This window comes from Salmo salar, chromosome 29 (genome assembly GCF_965601325.2).
Source record: "Salmo salar chromosome 29, fSalSal1, whole genome shotgun sequence".
NCBI lineage: Eukaryota > Metazoa > Chordata > Actinopteri > Salmoniformes > Salmonidae > Salmo > Salmo salar.
In genome coordinates this window covers 24,762,718-24,775,008 of record NC_138319.1, presented here as the reverse complement: position 1 = coordinate 24,775,008, position 12,291 = coordinate 24,762,718, and the positions used below count along the sequence as shown (strand labels likewise).

At 42.1% G+C, this 12,291-nt stretch overlaps 1 protein-coding gene across 2 annotated transcripts in view; it reads left to right on the top strand.

Moving 5' to 3' along the window:
• The window catches only part of LOC106590432 (5'-AMP-activated protein kinase subunit gamma-2), a 214,014-nt gene that overhangs the window by 17,320 nt on the left and 184,403 nt on the right, over nt 1–12,291 (top strand). For both annotated transcript variants that reach the window (XM_014181470.3, XM_014181471.3), the window contains exon 3: nt 5,619–5,889. In XM_014181470.3, coding sequence (XP_014036945.2) covers nt 5,619–5,889 — 271 coding nt within the window. The remainder of the gene's footprint in view (nt 1–5,618; nt 5,890–12,291) is intronic.

Here is a 12,291-nt window from a genome sequence, read left to right as displayed (position 1 = left end):
CTGTTTAGTTTGTTAGTATACATGACAGAACTGTTTGGCTGTCGTTTGTTTTTTCTTTGTGAAGTGTTTTCATTCAAAACAAAAGATGAGCACTCAACCCGCTGCGCCTTGGTCTCTTCAATATGACGCCGGTGACACCAGCGATGGTTGGGGTTAATTTATAGACTGATGGTCTAGTCTAGATGTGCTTCAACACACTCTTGTGTTTTTTTCAACAATATAGTGATATAGTTGGCTACAGTACTTACAGTTTGGGTCCAGGCTAGGGTTCATCACAAAGGCCATAATTTGGTCAGTGCTGTTTTGTGTGAGGGAAATGTCACCAATAGCCTCCTGCTGAGTGATTTTGCACTGTTGCGCAATGACAAATGTTACATTTAACTCTTATCCAGAGAGACTCATCCAGAGCGACTCATATAAACTAAAAGCATCCCCATCGCAATTAACATAGTTTTGATTAAAACCTCATCTTTTAATTTTCATCATTACCATATTAAAATGCCTTCTCATAATTGTACGCCTACTGTAGCTCCAGCGGGGATTGCAGCACTGACATTGGCTTTTGGTCTCTATTTAAAGTCGGGGAATGGCCCTAACTTCAACCTGAGCTAAACCCCATGACACCTTTGATCGGATGAGTGCTCTGTGGGGATAATGTGGTTAGTCACACTGATGACATAAGCCGAGCCAGACCTGGCAATCAAAAGTTCTGGTGCGGCGTCATCTGGTTAGAACAGGACCTGAGAGTTTTGGTGCTGAGTCACCTGGTTAGAGCAGGACCTGAGAGTTCTAGTGCTGACCAGTGGCGTAGCCAGAAATTAGTTGCCATGGGTCAAAAAGAAAAATGTGCAGTTTTTTATAGCTAATCTCATGCTATTCTACAGATTTTGCCATGTGGCAGAGAGAAAATGTTGCATTTTTAAAGCGAATTAAAGCAGAAAAATGGTTGTGTTGACTGATAAAAGCACGGGATTATGAGCTGTCTTGTTTGTTAAATTACAAATTAAATAGGTGCATATAGCCATAGAAGCACAGTGACATTATGCCTCAATGCAGTCATATACTTGGCTTGGCATATTGGTGTGGCTTTCAGTTAGTTATTTTTGGCAACCCATCCCGTGAGAGTGAATGTCATTCTGTTCTGTTATATTTAATCAAATCTGACTAACCCAGCTTGCTATGAATTCTATCTGATGGTGTTTGCATGTTTAGGTAAAAAGACAAATAATGTCCAGTTTGGAATACTAACTAGGTTTCCATCCAACCTTTTTATTAGAGTAAAGTAAACTCAGCAAAAAAATAAACGTCCTCTCACTGTCAACTGCGTTTATTTTCAGCAAACTTAACATGTGTAAATATTTGTATGAACTTAACAAGATTCAACTACTGAGACATAAACTGAACAAGTTCCACAGACATGTGACTAAAAGAAATGGGGTCAAAATTAAAAGTAACAGTCAGTATCTGATGTGGCCACCAGCTGCATTAAGTACCGCAGTGCATCTCCTCCTCATGGACTGCACCAGATTTGCTGTTTTGCTTCTTGCTGTGAGATGTTACCCCACTCTTTCACCAAGGCACCTGCACGTTCCCGGACATTTCTGGGGGGAATGGCCCTAGCCCTCACCCTCCGATCCAACAGGTCCCAGATGTGCTCAATGGGATTGAGATCCGGGCTCTTCACTGGCCATGGCAGAACACTGACATTCCTGTCTTGCAGGAAATCACTCACAGAAAGAGCAGTGGCTGGTGGCATTGTCATGCTGGAGGGTCATGTCAGGATGAGCCTGCAGGAAGGGTACCACATGAGAGAGGAGGATGTCTTCCCTGTAACGCACAGCGTTGAGATTGCCTGCAATGACAACAAGCTCAGTCCGATGAGACACACCGCCTCAGACCATGACAGACCCTCCACCTCCAAATCGATCCTGCTCCAGAGTACAGGCCTCGGTGTAACGCTTATTCCTTCAATGAGGTGCATGTTCATGAATTGTTTATGGTTCATTGAACAAGCATGGGAAAGAGTCTTTAAACCCTTTACAATGAAGATCTGTGAAGTTATTTGGATTTTTACAAATTATCTTTGAAAGACAGGATCTTGAAAAAGAGGTTTCTTTTTTTCTTTTTTTGCTGAGAAACTGGAACTTTGTCAGTTAACTTTCCAAATATCGACCTTCAAAATATGCTAGACAAGGTCGGATCTTTTTGTGTCGGTAAAATGAATTATACACAAAATGATGGTGGAAACACTTTTATGTGCAAATATTGATATAATAACCATCATATCAAAATCAACTTGGAGTCACGCAATGATATGTTGTGTGGTCCTCCCACTACGACTCTTCGCTAAAGCATGCAGTTTATTAGGCTACAGATGAAATAAGTTATGAGGAACTTCACAGGGTGGTGAAAGTGCAAGGTGATGAGCTTGATGCTCCTTTCCAATAAATATCGAGGGTCTTTTTCTGGTGACATGTTCATCGATGCTTGGCTGCCGTTTGACAAATAAAACAAAATATTTTGTCCGTAATACCTCATCATGTAGGCTAAACCCACACTGCTATCTGCCAGCTGTTGGCTAGAGCGCACATGCCAAGACCAGAGTCGGCACACTTGCTATACAACACAATGTTTTTGGTGAGCAAACCATCAGTAGAGTTGAAAATGTAAAAAACCCATTTAACTTGTATTTTTTATTTTTTATTAAAAAAAACATGGGAATTTAACCGCAAAATGTATTTTTATGTGCAATACGTATTTTTATGTGCAATGCACAGACTTTTATCCGCAACATAGGACGGCGCACAATTGGCCCAGTGTCGTCCGGGTTTTGCCGAGGTAGGCTGTCATTGTAAATAATCATTTGTTCTTAACTGACTTGCCTATTTAAATAAAGGTTAAATAAAAATAAAAAGTACATTTTGATGGAATGACATCTCCGGTGGGAAAATGCGCATATTGTTTTTATCCAGATTTTAAAATATTCAAATGAAACTCCGTCGCCAATTAGATGGAAACCTAGATAGTGACAAGTAAAGAGCATAATATATATTTTATTTATTTGATAGGGTGGGCCTGGCTCCCAAGTGTGTATGCCCCTGGTGCTGACGAAGGTGGCCTCTATCTGAACCTTCACACACTAACTCACAAGACTCACTTGCACAATCTGATACGTGCACGCACACGCACTGCACATTTTCAAATGAAGAATGTGGCAGAGACGTCATCAGGAGACATGTTACAGCAGGCCTACCTGTCAATAAAGGGACTGTAGATTTCCCTGTTGCCATGCGGAGATGATGTCTCTATATTTGGCATTGTTCCCAATCTAACCAATAATCTCATTCACACCTGATTGTGCAAATGGCAGTGTCCTCATTTAAGTGTTTCCATTATTATTCTTAATTGGATAAAGCTACACTCTGTTCTAATAACCTGGTTTTGAATGAAGTCTTTAACTCTTTGTGTTGTTGAAACTGCTGTTATAGACTGTCATCCATTAACACTGGCAGTCTATCCCCTACATTATGTTCCAGGCTGGGGGTAAAAGGCCTTCAAAGCAACATCCCAGCACCAATAGGATCAATTGAAACCAATAGAAGCCAAACTATTTTAAGTGGATGCAAGAGAGGTCTTGCCTGTACAATGCTGGATGAAACACTGTTGTATGGTAGACCTATACATTCCCTGCTCCATTGTTTTGTTGCCTGAGGGAAGGTGCGTGTGTTGGAATGTTAACAACAGAAAGAGCACTGCTAGTGGTTCCCTTCTAATGCAGTGTTTGTTTGGCTCAAGAGTTAGGTCTTACTTCAGACAGAATCCTCTCTGTCGTCCTGCGTCTCTCACCTTGGAGCATGAAGGTCGGACCCTTTTTTCCTGGTTTTGTAGCAGAAGCTACAGGGCCGACTATGAATCAGGAAAAAAACAAGATAACCAGTGAAGGCTGTTGAAAAAGATAAGCTGATAGCTTTCAAGGAAATGGAGTGTAGTAGATCACATTTATTCATTTCCCTTTGTTGATTTCCTCCCAAGGTTTTAGTACATTTAGTCCATATCCTAGTTTATTCCCATACTGACTGTTGTACCCCGAGTTGCTGAACTGTACATAATACAGAATAATAGGTTTATAGTAAATAAAGCCCATGCATTGTTTCTCATATTTTTCCAGATTGTTATTTTCACAGTCAGACTAGCTCTGGAAAAAGATCTGATGTGAAAAGATCTGATATGATTGGTCAAAAGACCAATTAGTGGAAGAAATATCAGAATTGGGCTTCCTGTGTCAAGGCAGCCCTAGTGGCTTACATTCCAGAAGTAGCACTACAAGAATGAGCAGTCCATTCAAACTACTCTCACCTTTTCTTAGTAACAATTTCTTCATATGTATAGTTTTAAATCTCTACATTCTTACTGCATGGCTTAAAAGCTTTGAATATGATTTGATGCAAACCTGAAGCCATCTGTGTCCATATGCATATTCATATTTATAAAGGTTGAGTCACTCCTCACATTGATTATGCTGGGTGAATCTTCTCAGCAGCCTTTGGCTCTCATCTGATAATAATAATGGACTATATTTGCCCTCAAGTCAAAACCTCTGACTCAGAACTGCTTGAATATTTTTAATTATTCAGCGAAGACCTGAAATACATTTCTGGGAATCATCTTGATATTCCAGACACTCTCAGACAGTGAAACCACACTCTGCAATATATCACCTAGGGGAAAGCACAACAGACTGTCTTCATTGCATCTCTAACTCTATTGTTTACTGAAAGGAGCACATTTCCAGTATTTGCTATTGTTTTATTTAACTAGGCAAGTCAGTTAAGAACAAATTCTAATTTACAATGACAGCCAACCCTGGCCAAACCCGGACAATGCTGGGACAATTGTGCGCCGCCCTATGGGACTCCCAATCACGGCCGTATGTGATGCAGCCTGGATACGAACCAGGTACTGCAGTGATGCCTCTTGCACTGAGATGCAGTGTCTAGACCACTGCGCCACTGGGGAGCCCTACAGTAGACCTTTTTGGCACGTGAATTCATATGTTCAATTATTTCAAGAAGGTCCCAGATTTTTTAAATGGTTCATAGTGTTACTAGTAACCAGTTTTCTATCTGACGAGGAAAACATTACAAGGAACTTATAAATCAGGACAGTATACATTTGACATTGAACCAATTATTTTGGCTTTGCAAAGTCCTGCCTTTGAGCATTGTAGATTGGACACCCCCATGCATGGCAAAGTGGTAGATAAAATCAAGAAAACGTGTTCAACTTGGTTGTCTATCTCTTGAAACAGAGAATGGGAGCTATTTCCTCTCAACCAGGAATGATATGAAATAAAAGTTAAGCCCCTTCTCTCTTCTCAATCCTCCTTAGTAGGTTCCAGCTGTGTCTAATTTGAGAAGTCAAATGGCTATATTGAATTGTGCATTTTATGTACATTTGGCATGTTGCCACCAAAAGTGATTATTCTCTGTGATTGAACATAGTTTAGATCTTAATCAATACTCTCTCGTGTCACTGTTGTAAAGCTGTGTTGTCAAAGGAGAGAAAAAAAGCCTTGTTTCCTACAAAGCGACCAGTAAACTCTTTGTTTTCTACCTCAGGATGATGGGAGTTGCCACTCAGCCAGCCCGACCAAAGGCTTCTTCACGCGGGGGCCCTTCAGTCGGCCCTCCAGTCCCAAGTCGGCCCCTGCTAGGACCAAGAACAGCCCGGGCTCCCCCAAAACTATCTTCCCCTACCCTTCGTCCCACCAGGACTCCCCACCCAAATCACCTCGTCGCCTGAGCTTCAGCGGCATCTTCCGCTCCTCCACTAGAGACTCTAACTCCACCTCTCCCGTCAGCATCAAGCTCTTCTCCAGGGCCAGGAAAGGTAAGACCAGTTGCTCTAACCCTAACCCTAACAGCGTTGGTTCTGAGAACCACGCTCATATGTTATGTAAACCTGTAGAGTTGTGTTAGCTCCCCAACTTAATGCCTAGGCTTTAGCTCAAAAGGCTAATATAGTACTGTGGCGCGCAAGAAAAAACAGATTCAAACTCAGGTTGATCACATATGCGCAGTATATGAACAGTATGTGTGTGAATGGGGGGGGGGGGGGGGGGGAAATACAAACTACAATATGCCTCTGTGGTAATTAGTATTTGTGTACTTTTAGGTTGTTTTAGGATGGTAGACGGAAATGCCTGCATTGTGTATTGGGCATGTGGTTGAGGGGGTGATGCTCGTTCCTATAGGTTGTGTCAGGTGAACCGTGTGGATATGCTGTTCTATGGGTATTATTGTGGGATCCATCATCATTTGACATAGAATGCAACTAAACGACGCCTTTTATCATTAAATGAATTTGTATTCTATAGTCTAGAGATGGATATTGTTGTTGTCAGAGGAGATGTTGTTTCTGGTGGACTGGTGGTGAACTTTCTTGCCGGGGGATGTACTTTTTGCTCGGCTTGCCAGCCTTTCGTCTCTCACCTCCCACACATTGACTTGCAGTTGCATGCCTTTACGTTCACTTCATTTCAGAGGACATAAGTACATAAGTACAGCGACAAGACCAAGTACATGAGTTTAGTGTTTAATAGGTGGATGACATGCCTTTAATTTTGTTTTTTTTACCTAAAGTACCAGGTGTGTAGAACTCTGGAATATGACCGTTATTTTGTCATTATAGTGGCATGGAGAGAGGTCCTCCTTTGGGTGACCATTTAATAATTTATCACACAATTCTAGCTAACTCATGGCTGTTATGTTATTGATGTAATTGATATATGTTGCCATTAGATTAAGATCACTTTATTGGTCAATTGTCCAACTGAAATTTGTCTTCCGATTCTAACCCAACCCCTCCGAAAGACACACATACACATACATACAAAAACAAGTTTTTGTTGGAGTGGTGAGTTGGGCTGCCACATTGGTCGCCCTGGGAGCTGTTGTTGGCTGGGATTAAGTGCCTTGCTCAAGGGCACAATGGCAGCAATGGCAGATGCCATCAACCCTCTGGTTGCCAGCTCACTTCCCACCAGATTTTCCTCATCAGACCCAGGATTCAAACTGGCTCACCTCTAACCGCCAGGCTACCCACCACCCCATTACAACTGACGCCTGTAATGACAGCTATGTAAATGTTTTATTTGAACCTTTATTTAACTAGGCAAGTTAGTTAAGAACAAATTCTTATTTACAATGACAGCCTACCCCAGCCAAACCCTAACCCGGACAACGCTGAGCCAATTGTGCGCCTCCCTGTGGGACTCCGAATCACGGCCGGCTGCGATACAGCCTGGAATCGAACCAGGGTCTGTAGTGACACCTGAGATGCAGTGCCTTAGACCACTGCACCACTCGAGCCCTCTTTCACATCTGTGTAGTATGAGTCAGCATCATTACAAGACTCACTGGAGCCAAATTAATCTCCTAGAAAAGCGCAATCAGCCATGTTGTTTTTTTCACACGTACCATATTAAAAGCAATGGCTTTTTTTCCACACATACTATTTCAAAGGCATTTAAAGGCATTGTTGTTTTTTCACCCCTCACCCTAAAGAAGGCCTAATGAGACGTTTAGTAGCATTGTCTTCATTAATAGCTTTGTGGGTGTAATCTTCCCCAGTGTCGGATGAACTCATGGATACCATTTGTATGTCTCTGCATCCAGTATGAAGGAAGTTAGAGGTAGTTTCGTAAGCCAACTTGCGTGCTAGCAGTTACCATAGATTTCCAGTCATTGCACTAACGCTAGTTAGCAACTTCCTTCAAACTACACGCAGAGACATAAAAATGGTATCCACGAATTCATCTGGGGATGTAGATAAAGGGCTTCATTTACAAAATCCTGAAGTATGCCTTTAAATTCCTGTAGACATATGCATGGACTGCTCTCATTAAAAAACAGCCATAAATCACAGAGACCAATTCTTTTAAGCTTAACACAATATCTGACTTGAAAAACATGTAAATTACATAATTGGGATACATATAGAACATGCATGCATTGCCTGTCTTGACATTTGGGTGTAATGGTTGTGGAGACTGGAGTTTTCTGTATCAACTATGATTGCTAGATAGAGCCAGTCTTTCCCCCAGATTATTTTTAAGTTTTACAGGCATTTTGCAAATGTCCCCAGAGCAACATCCAGGCCCTCTGCATAAAGATGGGAGAATTCAGATATGAATTAATTGTTTTAACACGATCCACTGAGTTTGTAAAGTACAGCACAATCAACCTTTCAGTTTTTTCAAATTGCGGGTGTCTGGAAGCTAAAATTGGGATCCTATATACTCTGCTAATGACAATAAAAAAGAAGTAACTGAGAGCAAAGTATAATACAGTGAACTTAGCAAAACAAGGAATTGGTGGTAAGTGCATGGGGGCTGCTATCTTTATGCACCTTCGTTATTGGTACCATTAGGCCTGGAAGGCAAAACATTGGGATACACTGGAATGACCTTATACCATGTGACAGTCCAACTTAGTTCAATATCAACTTTTCTCTCTGTGGTATTTATAGTCTGGTCATTTCATAGGTCGATATATCGCCGCCCCTCCCTTGGCAGAGTCATACTGCATCAGTGGGTGAGTTCGTTTTGCAATACCCCGGTGGCCCAGGTGGGCGGAGTTTGTGCAGTTTAGACCATTCCATTGGTCCTAAATCTCCACCCACCCGGAGCACTGGGCAATGCAAAAGTAACTCACCTAGTGTGGATACTGACATAATGTGAATCAGCAGAGTTTGTGTTTGTGTCTCTGGAGCTTACCTCACATTTGCCTAAAGTCTTGACCCAGAGGAAAAGTTGCTGCTAATGACTGCCTTGTGACACACACTAAATGTACTCTATTCCATTCCAAGCAAGCTCTACAGCTGTTAGATTTTGTTTGTTTTGTTTGCTATGGTTCAATGACATTTGTATTTGTTTTGTCTGTCACAGTTTTTAGCTTATATTTGCAGTTCTAAAAAGGATCTCTTATATATAACTTGAGATCTCATTTGACATGGACTAAAGTGATTCCTGTTGAAATCTGTGATCTATCTCCAAGTTGTGTTGTTACAGTTTTCTACTGCTCTTGTCGTTATGTGTTACGGAACCTGAGATTGTGTGAGGTGCATAGGCGCCTGAGCAATGGACCAAACGTAGCAGCTGAAACCCCTCTCTTTAGAGAGAGAGAGAGATACTTCGATTATTTTTTATGATACATCCTCATTTCAATTAAACTTCACTACCCCAACCCCCCTTTAAAAAACAAATATCCCCTGTGCTGCATACTCACCTTGCCCTCTACCCCACGATACAAAACCACATCACACATCACAATAACCAAAACCTCACCATTTCTACAACCGTATATCCAACCCACCTTCCCTAGCTATACAGACGGCCTCCCCGACACACCATATGTCCTTAAACATCTCCACACTTTTTATAATTTTATAGAACTCAAATTCCACCCTAAGGCGCACAGAGACCATCCCATTAAATAATAGTAAAGGGTCTGTTATCCCACCACCTTTGACCCTGTTCCTCCTTGTTAGCCAAATAGCCAACTTTGCCTGAGCAAACAGAAAATTCAACAACACACATTTGGCCTTTTCCTACAAACCCCTGGGAAGCTATCCCTCCATGCCCTACATAACAGAGCTTTGCTCTTGCCCCAATTCACCTTAGCCGACGAAGCTCACTTGAACACCTTCAGAGTATTTTCTAGTGCCTGCATATCCTGCCCATCCCTAACCATCACAGAACCATCATCTGCGTAAGGTGACACTGCTATGCCTGTCAACACACCCATACTAGTCCAGCACACTCCCTGCAGTCTCCTGCGTAGGAGGCCCAGGAAAGGCTCAATGGCTAGTGTGTATAACTGCCCCAATAGAGGGCATCCTTGTCTAATGCCCCGTCTCACCCAGATTGACCTACTGAGCCCCCCTCCCGCCTTGACCATACATGATGCCCCAGCATACAACATCTTCACACAAGCCAAAAACCCCAAACCCAAACACAGACATCACATTAAACAGATACTCATGGTCCATTCTTTCAAAAGCTTTCTCTAGGTCTAGAGAAACCAATTACCAAAGTTCACATTTGAAACTCTCGACAAGTCCAACATGTCCCTGAGTGTCCCGGTACACAATATGTCTGGTCCTTGTGTACTATAGAGTCCAGATGGGATTTCAGTCTGTTAGCAAGGACCTTGGCAAATATCTTGTAGTCCTCACAGAGCAATGCCACAAGCCTCCAGTTCTTAAGTTCACACAAGTCCCCTTTTTGGGCAGGAGAGTCTGGGTTATGGCCTCTGCCAGTTCATTTCATCCTCTGTGTGAGAGAGAGCTTAGGGAGATCTGCAAACAAAACCTGAGCACACATAGAATCACACAGTTCTGCCCTATACAACTCAGTATAAAACTCCACAGTCCGCTCCCGCATCTCCCCTATCACAGAGGTCACCCGCCTATCTGACAGCCACAGACAACGCATACCCTTGGCTTCACCGCTCTGTTTTTCCAAACCAAAGAAGAAGGAGCTGGGAGCATCCATCTCCTTGAGCATGGAGAACCTAGCTCCCTTTGCTTTAACCTGGAAAAAACTGCCCAGGTCCCTACATAATTTAGCTAAAATAGCCAGGGGGCCTACATTGCCTTGCCCTCTTCACTGATACTACACTCGAGTTCCCCCAATACTCTCCTAGCTGCTGAGGATGACAGAGCTGTATACTGTTGATAGAAAAGCCGAATTTGGACTTTTCCCACATCCCACCATTGACTCAGAGATTCACCACTCGTCACTATGCTGCCCCCACCTTTCCCAAAACGTCTGGAAACCTGAGCAAAAAGTGGTATCTTATAAGAGCTTTACTTTACGTCCCTATGTTATATCGGCATCGAACACGTCACCCTCCCTATGAGAGGAGGGTGACCGCGACAATTTATTGTTAAAACGAGAGGCTGCCTGGATCTTTAATTTAAAGACCCTTGCTCCCTTCGGTCTCAACGTAGACTTTGATCTGAAGCAATTCTTGTGGTTATGCTATTCATTGTAAGTGCTTTTAGGCATATGTAGCAAAATTGTATCTATGATCCCATGCTATCCCCTCATGTTTTTTGTATGTTCTATTTATATCTGAAAATTAACCAATGATGTCAAGCCACACCCGGCCATAATTACAGACACCTGTGTGTGTACTTTGACACAATATAAACTAGTGACCCGCAGTGTTTGTTATTATACCCTGATGAAGACAGCTTGTCTGTCGAAACGTTGGTTATTAGGTTATTAAATGATTGCATCTGAGCTCCTAGAGTGTGTGGCTCTCCTTTTCTTTTTCAAGTGTTCTACTCCGCTAGCCAGCACCTCGCCTAAACAGGTGTGTGTTTCTTTCGCCTCCAGATCTACCAGATAACACTGGCATATTGAGAAAGAAAATTGTTAAAAGATAATTCAAAAGTTCACATTTCTAATTGTACTACATTATTGGGGTCACATTATTTGTGACAAAAAGGAGATGAAAATTGAATGTGCAATTTAACAATGCTTTTTCTTAACCTACCAAGTACAATGTTCAAATCCATATTGGGTAAAACAATATTATTCCTCCCATTTTCGATTTCATTTCCTCACTCTCATGCATTATCCCGGCTACATTCTTAACAGTTTGGCCTGTCAATCGATCACTCTGGGTGGGTTTGTCAGGGGAGGAGCAGGTTATTTGTGAGAGTTACAGGGTTGTCAGGGTTTCAGACCTGTCAATTCATTATTGGGGGTGGGATTTTCAGGGAATGGAGTAATGTCACAGTCAGGTGCCTATGGTGAGGAGTTATTGTTTATTATTGGCGTCATTACTATGTTTTAAAATGTTCAGCTCTCCACCTACTGCTTTAATTTGGGAAATGCTCTTGGCTTCAGCAGGTGTATTGCATTCAAATGTAGGGTTGCAAAGGGTCGGAAACTTTCCGGTAAATTTATCCATGGGAAGTTAAGCCCGGGAATTTTGCTTAAATTCATCAAAAAAGTTAGCATATAACAGTGAACCTTTTTTGTGGGATACACATAAGGCAATTCTAGGTCTTGGGGCATATTTTGGTTAAACTATCCCCAATTCAATGGAATTGCAACCCTCTGTATGCACCGTGCATTCTTCCATCACATGTACAGCTGATTCTCAAGATCTTGCACACTAATGAGATGCTATTGATCCCACACAACTACACTGTCTGAGCCAAGGACTACAAGCTTTATGGTAAGTTTTGATTACAATACTGGGTGGGGTGAATATA